The sequence below is a fragment of the Ursus arctos genome, unplaced genomic scaffold, assembly GCF_023065955.2.
Source record: "Ursus arctos isolate Adak ecotype North America unplaced genomic scaffold, UrsArc2.0 scaffold_31, whole genome shotgun sequence".
In the NCBI taxonomy this organism is placed as follows: Eukaryota; Metazoa; Chordata; class Mammalia; order Carnivora; family Ursidae; genus Ursus; species Ursus arctos.
In genome coordinates, this window is record NW_026622997.1 from 1,928,136 (window position 1) to 1,941,957 (window position 13,822).

Genomic DNA, 13,822 nt, shown 5'->3' on the forward strand with positions numbered 1-13,822 from the left:
CATTTAATCGGATTTTGGGGGCTAACAAACACAACCTGGGAGTCCAACCGCGAAGGGCGGCTGCCTGAGGGCAGTGGATTGGACGCTCCACCAATCACAGAGCAGCACCGGCTTATATAAGCCCCAGGCCGGAGTCAGGCGGCATTGCAAGACTTGCGCTTCGGATTTTCCCCCTCTCTCCTCGCAGCAGTTTCTGCCCTCGGTCATGTCGGAAACCGCTCCCGCTGAGACGGCCGCGCCGGCGCCGGTGGAGAAGTCGCCCGCCAAGAAGAAGGCAACCAAGAAAGCGGCGGGCGGTGGCGCTGCGAAGCGCAAAGCTACCGGGCCCCCGGTGTCCGAGCTCATCACCAAGGCCGTCGCCGCCTCCAAGGAGCGCAACGGCCTCTCCCTGGCCGCGCTCAAGAAGGCGCTGGCGGCCGCCGGCTACGACGTGGAGAAGAACAACAGCCGCATCAAGCTGGGCCTCAAGAGCCTGGTGAGCAAGGGCACCCTGGTGCAGACCAAGGGCACCGGCGCCTCGGGCTCCTTCAAGCTCAACAAGAAGGCGGCCTCCGGGGAAGCCAAGCCCAAAGCCAAGAAGGCGGGCGCGGCCAAAACCAAGAAGCCCTCCGGGGCCACCCCTAAGAAGCCCAAGAAGGCCGCGGGGGCCAAGAAGGTAGTCAAGAAGACTCCCAAGAAAGCCAAGAAGCCTGCAGCCGCTGGTGTCAAAAAGGTGGCCAAGAGCCCCAAGAAAGCCAAAGCCGCTGCCAAGCCCAAGAAGGCGGCCAAGAGCCCCGCCAAGCCCAAGGCCGTGAAGCCCAAGGCGGCCAAGCCCAAAGCCGCTAAGCCCAAGGCAGCCAAGCCGAAGGCGGCCAAGGCGAAGAAAGCGGCCCCGAAGAAGAAGTAGGAAGTTGGCCTTCAAGGCGACAACACCCCAAAGGCTCTTTTCAGAGCCACCCAAATTTATCTGAAAACAGCTGTACACAATTGTTGCAATACTCCCGCCCATCATCAAAACACTACGATTAAACTTTAAAAAACAAAAGCCAGATATGCTTACGTTCGCGCGATTTCAGCCTTTTCTTCATTAGAGTCCCTTTCGTTTAAGGCACACCCTAAGCGAAAGACTTAGAAATATTTTGCAGACTCGTTTCCGTTTCCTTCCCTGCTGGTTACTTATTCTCTGTAACTACTTTCAAAAAAGCCCGCGCTACATTCCCATTGGTCCTATCATATCAGGCTCGTATTAACTAACCCTTGATTCTCTGCACCAAGAGCACCAGGAGCTGTGCGGCACGTATGCAGAACTGGGCGGGACTTTTGTACTTCGCTAGCTGAGCGATATGACAATTCGGGTTCCATTCATCCGTCAGCCGCAGGTGAGGACTGGGAGCTATAAAGGTTCTAACTGGTTTTTGACTTCCCTGTTGTAGCGTTGAGAATGAGAATTAAAACGGAGTCCCAGCTCTTCTCGAGAAATAGTGAGTGGCTCTGAAAAGAGCCTTTTGGTTTGGAAGTTGCTATTAAGATCTTATTTCCCCTTGGCCTTGTGGTGGCTCTCGGTCTTCTTGGGCAGCAGCACGGCCTGGATGTTGGGCAGGACGCCGCCCTGCGCGATGGTGACTTTGCCCAGCAGCTTGTTGAGCTCCTCGTCGTTGCGGATGGCCAGCTGCAGGTGGCGCGGGATGATGCGCGTCTTCTTGTTGTCGCGGGCCGCGTTGCCCGCCAGCTCCAGGATCTCGGCCGTCAGGTACTCCAGCACGGCCGCCAGGTACACGGGCGCGCCGGCCCCGACCCGCTCGGCGTAGTTGCCCTTGCGGAGCAGGCGGTGCACACGGCCCACCGGGAACTGGAGGCCGGCCCGCGAGGAGCGCGTCTTGGCCTTGGCGCGAGCCTTGCCGCCCTGCTTCCCGCGTCCGGACATGACGATAAGAAGTCAGCAGTGACTCAGATCTGAATGGAGTGAGAGGAAAGCTTCACTTCTTATATTCCTCACTGGGCGCCAAAAGTAAGCTGTCCCATTGGATAAAATTACAGTTACATTTAAACCAATGGAATCCTGGTTTTCAATGACTCTTATTTTGATTGGATAACTACAGGATGCCATCAGAATTTAGTACAATTCACTGGATTTGTTTAATCACCTAGCCTAAAAACCTGTGAGTAAAGACGACAGATAGAGCCGGCTTTTCTTAAGCTCTCAGCTTTTGGTGATGGGGAGGGGGTGGAGGGGTGTTAGTTATTCTCCACCTTGCCAAAGCCATTCGGGTTTAAGAAGCTGTGAATAAGGAGGGCACTTAGAGCCGCATACTCATTGTTAGTTTCAAGCCTTCAGCAGTTACTCCCCACCATGCCCGAACCAGCGAAGTCCGCGCCCGCCCCGAAGAAGGGCTCCAAGAAGGCGGTGACCAAGGCGCAGAAGGACGGCAAGAAGCGCAAGCGCAGCCGCAAGGAGAGCTACTCGGTGTACGTGTACAAGGTGCTGAAGCAGGTGCACCCCGACACCGGCATCTCGTCCAAGGCCATGGGCATCATGAACTCGTTCGTCAACGACATCTTCGAGCGCATCGCGGGCGAGGCGTCGCGCCTGGCGCATTACAACAAGCGCTCGACCATCACGTCCAGGGAGATCCAGACGGCCGTGCGCCTGCTGCTGCCCGGGGAGCTGGCCAAGCACGCCGTGTCCGAGGGCACCAAGGCCGTCACCAAGTACACCAGCTCCAAGTGAGCCTGCCAGTGGCAAAGGTATTGATTAAACCCCCAAAGTTTGTTTGGGTTTTCTTTAGAGCCATCCACACTTCCCAAAGAAAACTAGTACTTTTTAAAAAATTCTGACTGAAAGGCAAAAGCAAATTTTCATCTGAAGGCTTTTGTACATGCTTCTTCATTTGTGCAAAGCTACATTTTGTTCTTGTGTTTTCAATAAGGTCTAACTTTTTTTTTTTTTTTTTTTTTTTTTTTTTTTTATGTTACAAACATCAAATACTCCAAAAGAAATTTATTGTGCGGGGGCGCCTGGGTGGCTCAGTAGGTTAAACATCTGCCTTCGTTCTGGTCAGGGTCCTAAGGTCTGGCTCCCTGCTCAGTGGAGAGTCTACTTATTCTTCCTCTCCCTCTGCCCCTGTCCCCCTGCTCGTGTTCTGTCTCAAATAAAAACTTAAAAAAAAAATTGTGTGTATTTCACTTACCATCCAAATTCTAATTTTAAGAACCACACATTGAGTTAATTAGTGAGAAAGCTGCAAATTAAGGTGAAAAAGAAAAATACCTCTCCACCTGCAGTATCTCCCTTTAGGTTATACCACCATTTTCCAGTCACATCCCCTTTCACTTACTCTCTAATATCAATGCTAGTATGTACCTTCTTGGTCCCTCACTCCAGGACTTTGCACAAAATAACCTCATGGTGTTGGGATAAAGATGGAGAAAAAGGAAAATGAGAACATAGAGTAGTCGCCTCTTTTCACCAGTTAAGGATAAGGATTGCTAATCCAGGCTCTACGTCTGCGGCGGAATTTTTCTGCTGGTTACTTCTACATGTGTCCTGGGTAAACCAAGGTCCCCCACGCCCAACCTCCGCGTGTTTCCTAGTGAAGCTCCACAGAGATGGGAATCGATCCTGCTTCACGTTCATCTCTCAAACGTTCACGTCCTCTATCTCTGGTGTGGCGTTTCTGTTCACTGTGATTTTCACGGGGTCAAGTCCCATTTTATGCCAACATGTATATTATGAAAAATAGCTATATTTTTCAAAATCACAAAAAAATTTAGAAGAGTGGCACTGTTTTACATTTTGTAAATATCTTTAATACCTGGTTTAGTAGAAGACAGCTGGATTCTTGCACAGTATTTGTTTCTGCATTCAATCTATTGTAATATAATCATCAAGTGAAAACCAGTGCAAAAATTTTCAGGATTATTACACAAATAAATTTAGCCTCACAGACCCACCAAAAGGGTCTCAGAAACCCCCTTGGGTCCCCAGATCGTTTTTTGAGAATCATTACCTTTTGAACAAAACGAAAACAAATATTTATTTATTTATTTATTTAATAACCACAGTGTTGTTGGGGACGCCCTTGGCAGAAGCTGATACACAGGATGATTTGAGAATTCAGTTTGTGTTCCCAGTGATGACTGTCATTAAAATGAAATTTGCTCTCCCGAAATGAAATTTCAGTGAACAAGAGAGCAGCAGTGGGTTTCTCAGGGAGCTCATTTTGAGCCTTGATCTATAACTTTGAGGGAGGTGGGGCTTTCCTGTGTAAGCACAGAAATCCAGGAGTACCAGGATGGAAGCTTCCTCTGGATGTGATGCTGAGCTCAGAAATGGACATACAAGACCTGGGGAAAGAGGAGTCATGAGACACACAGTGTAAAGGTCTCATCAGCTCATCGCAGGTTTGGTTCCAATCCATGAGCATCATGGATTCTGCCTTGTTCACATGCTGAATCCATTCCAAGTGACAACTAAATTGCTGTTTGTGTAACTTCAATTCTCACATTAGCACTACTTAAACATGGGGGGTTTTCATGCTTTCTGGTGCACACCCCCCCTTTTTTTTTACTGTCACTCTTAGTCCAGACATCTGAGATCGTCCTTACTTCAATCAGTATGATGTCTTGGACCCATTAATTCAAAGCTTGTAATCAACTCTTCTTCAACGACTTGTTTCATGAATAGAGACCAAAATCTCCATCTAGAGTTTCTGTTAGGGAGTTCTCTGCGTACTGAGTACCTGCCTGACCCAGGGGAGCCTCAACACCACTTTAATGGCTGGTGCTGTTTCCAAAGGCTAAGTGCATGTTACCTTTTCTACTGAAAGTCCTTTATCTGGGCCCAGAATAATTTCTTTTTCTTTTAAATCTAACTCACTTTTTTTCCCCAGGCTAATAGCATCATTCTTCTCTGCCAACAAAAGACATCGCGTTCTTAAGGTTAATTTACCAGATTTGGGGTTCCCAAATCTGTCTTGAAAAACAATATAATTAAAAATTTAGAAAGCATAAAATGGACTCTTATCCAGATATATATTAAAAGAATACTCATAATACCTTAGTAATTTTTATATCCCACTTTGAGCTTTTGGAAGAATTATATGTAGTCCACAGAATAAACATAAGGATGCTGTTAGCATATTTAATTTGAATAGTTCTCCCAGTCATTATCATCTGTACACCACTTATTTGAAAAGAACATGAATTTTAATTTTTCTAACATTCTTATTCCAAGAGGGTACCAAAAAATAGAAGGCCATGGACTGTCCAGTTTCTGATTATTCTATTAATTCCATTAAATACAATATACATAAAAATATAATATATATAAAATGTATTATATGCATAATTATTTTTTTTAAGATTTTATTTATTTCTTTGACAGAGAGAGAGAGAGACAGCCAGCGAGAGAGGGAACACAAGCAGGGGGACTGGGAGAGGAAGAAGGAGGCTCCTAGTGGAGGAGCCCGATGCGGGGCTCGATGCAGGGTTCGATTCCAGGACCCTGGGGTCAGGCCCTAAGCTGAAGGCAGACGCTTAAGGGCTGAGCCACCCAGGCACCCCTATATGTATAATTATTTTAAGGTCTGTATGTATGTATTAATGTATGCATATAGTCTATTTGGGCTCATAGAACATATAGCTAAAATCTCAAAGGATTGGCTCTATCTGTACTCTCCATCTCAGTGCTGTTCTATAACCAGGAGCATGAAATAATCAGAAACTGGACATCCGATGCCTTTGAATTTTTTGGCATCCTGTTGGAGTAAAAGTATTGGAAAAATTAAAATAGATTATATTTTACTGTAAATGTGTATAAATAACACATACGTGTTATATATAATATATACATAATGTATATATGCCATATATACGCACTCACTTTATGATGTAATATTTTAAATTGCAAGCAGTATCAAGTTTCAGTTACTTGGAAATAAATATAAATGATTGTATTTGGCCAAATACAAATACGTTAATACTTACAGAATACCTCAATGTCTGTTAGCTCATTTTCAAGATATGAGTTTAAATGTTGGGGAGAAAAAAAGTGAAGTAAGATAAAGCTACAGTGCAACCAAATTAATATCAAGAATTCATTTTTAAAAATCCAGTGTTATATTTATACAATGTTACCCCTCAAATTTGAGTGGAAGAATTTCATATACTTCCGCATTCTCAAAACACTTTCACAAGGACCAACTTGGAAAAACCGCTAGTATGTTTGAGTTGCAACTCCATATTCACATCACATGTACATATTTCTAATATTAATTGGGGCATAATTCATACAAGTGCAGGGACTTTAGAAAGTTATCATTATCGAACATTTTTATGCAACACCTGAATATTTGCATGAATAGTCCATGCCTATATTCTCATTTTTATATTCTGTATTATTTTCACCATTAAAGCAGATGTGATACAAAGTCATCTTTAAAAAAATAAAACACACCGAAAAAAGCCTTCATTTATGAGTGGATTATTTTTCTTCATTCTAAGCATCTGAGGAAATCCGGGAATTATTTTGTCTCTATGTTTTGTAAAACAATACATTAAAAATTATTCTTTTTCTTTTCAGGATTTTATTAATTTGAGAGCGCACAAACGGGGGAGGGGCAGAGGGAGAGTGAGAAGCAGATCCCCTCCCCCACCATAGTTGACTCATACTGTGTGTAGCCTTTTCAAACTGGCTTCTTTTACTAAGTCATACGCATTTTGATGGCTTGATAGCTCATTTCTTCTCAGCGCTGAATGTGAGCATAGCCTAGATGTAACAGTCTATCCATTCACCCACTGAAGGACATCTTGTTGCTTCCAGGTTTTGACAATTCTGAATAAAGCTAATATGTACATCCGAGTGCAAGTTTTGTGTGTACATAAATCCTCAACTCCTTTGGGTAAATACGGAAGGATGTACTTGCAGGATTGTGTGGGGAGAGCATGTATAGTTTTGTACGAATTGGCCCAACGGTCTTCCAAGGCGGGAGACCCTTTTCCATTTTGCGTTCGCACCAGCACTGAGGGTTGGCTCATCTCGCTCCACATCCTCGCCAGCTTTGGTGTTTTGAGCATACCAGATTGTGACCTCATAACTGGTGTGTAATGGTGTTTCTTTGCCTTTTAATTTGTATTTTTTTATAGTGACGGCAACCTATCACGTCACTTCATTGTTATGTATTCTTTTCATGAGAAGTTTACTGTAGTTTTTCAAATAATTTTTTAATAAGCTTTGGAAAGTTTCACAGACTTGTCTGTAAATCTCTTACTGTTTTGACTTTATATCACTTTCAAAGGCTTTAACCTTTACTTTCTTCTCTTTTAGATTCCTTTATGCAAAATTCAACTGTGTGTTTTTTGCATCGCCTGTTTCCCCAAGGACACCCTCTTCCATCCCACCCCCTGCCCCCCAAAGCCACATTTATTATCATGTCTTTCCTTCTAGGCTGCTACAACGTGGCCATAAAAAGGACAGGAAAACAAAGTGAACACTGAAGTTTGGGGATAGCCTGTCCCAGGACATGCAGGTGCCGTGGGCCTTGTCTTTCCCAGAGCACGTTCTCAGTCCACATCTAGCTACTGAAGTTCCAGAAAGAGGCGTTCTTCAACATCGCCGCCTGATCTTACAGAGAGGACGTGTCTGTGTGCCAGGTGGAGTGGGTGGCCGGGGGGAGGCGGGCGGCCTCTGCGATGAGCTCAGGGCTGCAGAGGCCTCCCCAGGATGGCTGTGGGGAGAGCAGTACTTCTCCGGGATCGCCATTCTCTGCGTGGTATTTTGAGAAGAGTCTGCACATGTTCTTGAGGTCTAAGGCACGCACAGCCAGGGCCGCGGTGGAGTCCGCAGAGCTGGACCGGCACTTGTGCTTCAGTAGCCTGCTCTGCCCTTTCCATTCATTGGGCTAAGGCTGCATGTGAATCTCCTGGCTCTGCCTGAGTCTGAGCCAGTGGACTGGCGCACTTGCACACGCAGAGCTGGCCGAGGGTCAGCAACCGGAGAGGACTTCGGGATGAGGGACTCTTTGCCTTTAAAAGCTGCCCTCCTCGTCTCTGCATTAAGGCCCCTGCTTGTTCACACGCCCACAGGTAAGTTGCTGGGAAGTCAAGGAGTTGGGGACTGTTCAGCGAGACACAGGGACCGACCGGCTTACCCAGGGCTGAGGCCTCACCATGGACATTTCAGCTCTGCAGACTCTGGACACCTTCTGGCGTTCCTGGAAGCTTTCCAGCTGCTCCCACCATTAACATGTCCATTCTGTAGCTTCTGCAATGGAAGTAATCAGTGTCTGCATTCTCACAGAACAACAGCGGCCCTTAGAGCATTCTAGCAACCAGGCAGACTGTTGGTAGGCTGTCCCAGGGCTTGGGGGAAGGTGCACCAGTGACATCTAGGAAAAGACCAGGGATATTAGATGTCCCATGAAGACCTGAGTCAGTGTCCCACAGTAAATCTGGAGCTACAAAACCTGTTAATCAATCCTAGACCCTGAATCCTTGTGCACGTGTGTGTTGGTATGTAGTTCAGGACGCACCGAAATTTCCAAGAATGCAATCATTTTATAAATTGAGATTGTATTTTGTTCTTTTCACATGTCCCCTAAGAATTATTGTTTTCAAAACACAAAACAACACAGAGTCACACCGCCGAGAGTTAAGTCTCTGCTTGGGGTTTGATCATCTGACTTGACCTCCAAGGTCCTTGTTAACAGCCTACGGGATGACTCTACCTACAGGTTCTGTGATGACTGATTCCGTGTGTCGACTTGACCCGGCTGAGTGCTACCCAGATATTGGGTCAGACAGCATTCTGGGTGTTTCTGTGAGGAGATTTTGGATGAGAGTAAAACATTTAAATTGGTAGACTTAATTTATAAAGCAGATTATTCTCCCTAATGTGGGTGGGCCTCATTCAATCAGTTGAAATCAGGGATGGAAACCAAAGGCTGCCCTTCCCCTGAATAAGAATTCGTCATGTCTGACCACCTTGGAACTGGGATACTGGCTTTTTCCTGCCTTTGGACTCAGATGGAGACATGGGCCCTGCCTGGGTCCTGACGCTGCTGGCCTCCAGACGGGAACTGCGCCGCCGGCTCCCCTGGGTCCTCAGTTTGCCGACTCAACCCTGCAGATCTTGACCCTTGTCGGCCTCCATAGCACATGAACCAGTTCCTTGTAAGAAATCTCTTAATGTTTATATGCACATCCATCCCATTGGTTTTATTTCTCACTAATACTGGCAGAAATACCCAACTTCTAATTTATGTTTTAGAGTCTAGGGCCCAAGCAGCTATATGCTGTGGAAATTATCTCCTTTATTGTTAAAACAACTGTCTGATTTTGTTTTTATATAATAGTTATGGTGTTTCATGATTTTGAAAACTGATGCATGCATTTAAGTATTATTACTTAAGAATTTAACTTCAGCCTAAGAAAAGGAACACTAAAAATATTAGATAAAAAAGGAGAGCCTTGGGGATGACAGCTATGGGAGCCACCGCTTTTCATAAATTAACCCCAAGAATGTAACCTGTTTATTAAACTACAGAAGTGCAGACGTCACAGCGACGTCAATAAACACAGGTCTCAACCCCCCTGCCACTCTCAACAGCGGCAGAGGGCCCCGGCCTCAGCCTCTGCCTCTGCCTTGAAATATAAAGTTCTCCCCAGATTAAGATCCTTGGAGTTCCGGTGTTCCCTTACAGCTTTTCATAATTTCTCCATCAAAAAGAATTGCTTATTTTTTATGTAAATGCAGATTTTAGGCTGAGGCACTGTTTTATTCTTCCTTCTACCAGTGGGAAGTCCAGTGCACCTGCAGAGGGAGGCGTCCTTGTCTTTCTAGTCTACCCCACCCATGTTCTTTGCACTTTCTTAGGCCCTCTGTAAAGTCCTCTTACGCTGAAGCAGCCCTATTCATCGACCCCTAGGAATACTTACATGTATGTTCAACTCTCTAGGAGTTTTTAGCCTTATTCAAGTCTGGAAAAAAATGTCCTTGTGCGTTTCGTTGGTTGGTTTTGCTTTTTGATCCCACACATCTGCTTTACTCATGAATCCGCTCAAGAGGCTGATTTGGTGGCAACATCAGAGAAGACGAGCCTCTGAAATAGAAGTTAGAAGTATCAGAAAATGGACAAACGAGTCATCTGCAAGGAAAGTACACAACGGAGATGGTTTGGACAGTTATGGATGATGAGATGCAGGGGTTTTCCACATCAAAGAACTTAAAATGTAACTAAGATAAGTTGTGGTCAAATTAATTTAATGTGCCCAATACAGAGTCCTAACTGAAGGATGGCAAAGTGCATGGAATCTAGAAAGGAGGAAAAAAGGACTTAAGCTTTATCAGTAAATTTTGTTCAAGCTCCATGGAAGGCAGTTTTTAAGGAAGAAAACATGAATTTCTCTAAGCTGCACAAAGGCCAGTTTCAGGCAACATAACTTGGGGGAAAAAATCTCTCCTTTAGGATAAGACTCTCTCATCTATTTTAATGTTCCAGTCTGTTCTTTTGTGTTCTAAAAATTGTTCTTTAGGGGAGAAAATGACAAAAAAAAAATATTATCAGGGGCAAACCACATGAATTGTTGAGGCTACCAGCTGTTCCAGTATAAAACAATAAAGTCACGTCCAGGTTTGGCTGAGCTCAGGTCAATTTCCCAAAACTGATCAGCAGTGACACAAATTAAGCAAGATACTTTGAACAACAAAGCATTAGACACCTGGATGACCAAGGTGCAAATAACCCATACAGTCTAGCTTTGAGATCTTTTCTTGTTTTTCTCTCCTTTTCTTTTAGGAAATTTTAAGTTTCTAAATACTGGACTGTAATGGACCTTCTATAGGGGGGCCACAAGTTCCCTCTGCAGGCTCCTGTCCAGTCTGCACAGGGTTCAGCCACCCCCACCCCATATTCTTCTAGATATCTTTCCTGCTGACAAGTGCAAGTCATTCAAGCAGTGCCCGATAGCCAACACACCTGTCTATTCCCGTACCTGCACCTGCATGTGTGTCTGTAACGTCCTCTACACCTGCCTCTCTACACACATGCGTCCCCAGGCCCAGGCTATACATATATGGTTGGCTCACTGAATCCTTCTAAATCCTCTTCCCATTCCGTCCCCTGGATTTCTATCTGCTGTTTCCCTCATTCTGTAAAACAAAGAAATACCAGAATTTGCTATCGATTCTCTGCATTAATGGATTAATGGCCAGGATCAAAGTTTTCTGTGCTCTAAAAAGTAGTGATTACAAGGACTCAATACATGGTGAATTTACTATCATCAACTATCCTGAGAGATGATGGAAGGAGAAAAGAGACATAAATTTAAAAATATAATTTCTTTCCTAACAGAATTGAGGGAGGGGTATACACACATACATTGACATGAATACATAAAGCACATACGAAATACACACGCACCTGTGGACCTCCTCAAACACAGTCTGGTCAGAGAGCTGTCACAAAGATTTTGAAAAGCTGAGAAGACAGAAAGTTTACAAGAGCTGGAGATCTTAATCGTAGCCCAAATCTTGAGTTTTCTAAATTTTTAATGACCTGAATTTTCATGGCCTTTTTAATGCCTGTCAGTCTTCTTTTTCTCCTACTCTCTAAAAGAAAGTAATTCTATCTACAGCAACACCTTAAGGTTTGGAATTCTACATTCTAAGAGTTCCTTTATGACAAAGTAGACGCTGCTTGGAACTTGCTCTTCTGCAAGGGTTCTCTCCCTGCTACAGTTTTCAGTACAGTACTTGATACATAAATGGAATGTAAGTGGCATACATCTTAACTGTAAGACCCATTGTATCACACACCCATGATGGAACTTCTGGCACTAAATCTAGAATGTTGGCAACAACTTGTATTTACCTCTGTTCTTGTCTACATCCTCTTGCTGTGATTGTCACTGTGGTATCCACTTCCTGATTTTCAAAAACTCATTCATGAAGCTCTTAAAAAGGTTTTTGAATCATACATTTACATGTGCTTCTCTACATGCTTCAATTATAATTTATTTTCGAGCTTTATAAAGTGGTATCATATACGAACCTTCTGACATTTATGTTTCTGAAATTCAACCAAGTACTACTGTGTATTTTCATCTTTTTTTTCCCTTTGCTATATGGACTCCTATTGGGTGACCGTATCTCAATAAATTTGTTGATTCCTTGGGCCATGGATATGTGGTTACGTCTCCTATTTTGCTATCAAGAATAGCGCTGCTCCATTCTGTCTCCTGTTCAATGAGTGCAGAATATTCTCACCTGCACACCTCCGCTCTGTAATTGCATAAAGGATATTATCAAAAAACTGCAGCAAATACAATTCAGTGTAGAAGTGTTTCCACCCCGATTCCCGGCAAAGACCAAAATACTTTCAAATGTGCCATTCCTAATGGCTTAGATCAGAGAGAGGGATTTTGACGTCCTCCCGAACTGGGGGTGAAGGAGAGCGCTTCCCCTCTCTTCTAGTTTTCTTTTTAAATGTCTTCCAATAGAAACACGAAATGCAAGTGACACAGAAAGAAAATATGGAGTGCATTCTGACCGGAAAGGTGGGAATCAGAGCCCAGTCCTTCCCATGAGAGGAATTTCTCCCAGAGAAACCGGGGAGTAAGGTGTCAGCTCCCCGGCACCGCGCGCTGCCCGGAATTACCCGGTGAGGACAGACTCACTGAGCGCAGCGGGTGGGTGACTTCAAATTGCCCGCGCAGCGTCTGGATTGGCTCTCACGCCAACGAGCCCTCCGCCTGGCGCGCACAGCGTATAGACATTGTCGATCCGGATCTTACTTCCATTTTTTCTGCTGCCTTTCTAACTTAGCATGTGGCAAATACAAACTCCAGGGCCCAGAGCCAGCACCACCCCCAAAAGAAAGATAAGTGAATAAAAACGACTTGCGCTCTTCTTAGCGGGTGCCCAGGGCTCCGCGTTAGTAAGGTACACCTTAGAATTACGGAGAGAGAGCTCGAGGCATTATTAATAAAACCTTTTGCCGGGCTGACAATTTCAAAGGTTACCAGGTTTTGCTTTGCTTTGGAGACAAAGAATATTTTATTTTTACTCGATTTGTCTGATAATGAACGTGATCCTTCCTGACCGAAATCCATTTAAATACCGTCTCCAGCGCCGCTTTAGCTCTCCATACATTGTAACTAATTTCTCGCCAGGTGAAAACATGGAATTCAGATACTGTTTCTTCACAGCAAATAAACACCCGGGATAAACGAGTGCCAGTTCTCCTTAGAACGCTGAGTGGCTCTGAAAAGAGCCTTTGGGGTGTGTGCCGAGCCTTACCGATCGCTCTGTAGGCGGGCTCACTTGGCGCTGGTGTACTTGGTGACGGCCTTGGTGCCCTCGGACACGGCGTGCTTGGCCAGCTCCCCGGGCAGCAGCAGGCGCACGGCCGTCTGGATCTCCCTGGACGTGATGGTCGAGCGCTTGTTGTAATGCGCCAGGCGCGACGCCTCGCCCGCGATGCGCTCGAAGATGTCGTTGACGAACGAGTTCATGATGCCCATGGCCTTGGACGAGATGCCGGTGTCGGGGTGCACCTGCTTCAGCACCTTGTACACGTACACCGAGTAGCTCTCCTTGCGGCTGCGCTTGCGCTTCTTGCCGTCCTTCTTCTGCGCCTTGGTCACCGCCTTCTTGGAACCCTTCTTCGGGGCCGGAGCCGACTTGGCCGGTTCGGGCATGGCCGGAAGCAACTGTTAAAAGACTTCAAAATAACAAGAAGAATGAGAATGAGGCTCTAAGGGTCCTTTTTATCCACCGCTTCTTAAACAAAGGAGGCAGTGAGTCAAATCCTGTATCTAATTGGCGAATTCTGCAGACGTCACGTAT

General features: G+C 45.2%; 4 protein-coding genes across 4 annotated transcripts; 2 read left to right on the forward strand and 2 right to left on the reverse strand.

Annotated features, from left to right (window-relative positions):
• The first annotated feature begins 153 nt into the window (after positions 1-153).
• Positions 154-945, forward strand: H1-5 (H1.5 linker histone, cluster member). The gene has a single exon (XM_026511187.4). It carries the CDS (start codon positions 206-208, stop codon positions 884-886), a length of 681 nt encoding a protein of 226 aa, XP_026366972.1. The 5' UTR covers positions 154-205; the 3' UTR covers positions 887-945.
• Positions 946-1,455: 510 nt separating this feature from the next.
• LOC113264278 (histone H2A type 1) lies at positions 1,456-1,931 on the reverse strand. The gene has a single exon (XM_026511203.3). The coding sequence runs from the start codon at positions 1,901-1,903 to the stop codon at positions 1,511-1,513; it is 393 nt and encodes a 130-aa protein (XP_026366988.1). The 5' UTR covers positions 1,904-1,931; the 3' UTR covers positions 1,456-1,510.
• Positions 1,932-2,314: 383 nt separating this feature from the next.
• On the forward strand, positions 2,315-2,723 carry LOC113264290 (histone H2B type 1-C/E/F/G/I-like). The gene has a single exon (XM_026511219.3). It carries the CDS (start codon positions 2,330-2,332, stop codon positions 2,705-2,707), a length of 378 nt encoding a protein of 125 aa, XP_026367004.1. The 5' UTR covers positions 2,315-2,329; the 3' UTR covers positions 2,708-2,723.
• A 3,823-nt stretch (positions 2,724-6,546) lies between these two features.
• Positions 6,547-13,705, reverse strand: LOC113264285 (histone H2B type 1-K). The gene is made up of 3 exons (XM_026511213.4): positions 13,274-13,705; positions 9,913-10,076; positions 6,547-8,363 (listed from the first exon to the last, which is right to left on the reverse strand). The coding sequence occupies exon 1, from the start codon at positions 13,672-13,674 to the stop codon at positions 13,294-13,296; it is 381 nt and encodes a 126-aa protein (XP_026366998.1). The 5' UTR covers positions 13,675-13,705; the 3' UTR covers positions 6,547-8,363; positions 9,913-10,076; positions 13,274-13,293.
• Between the last annotated feature and the right edge of the window lie 117 nt (positions 13,706-13,822).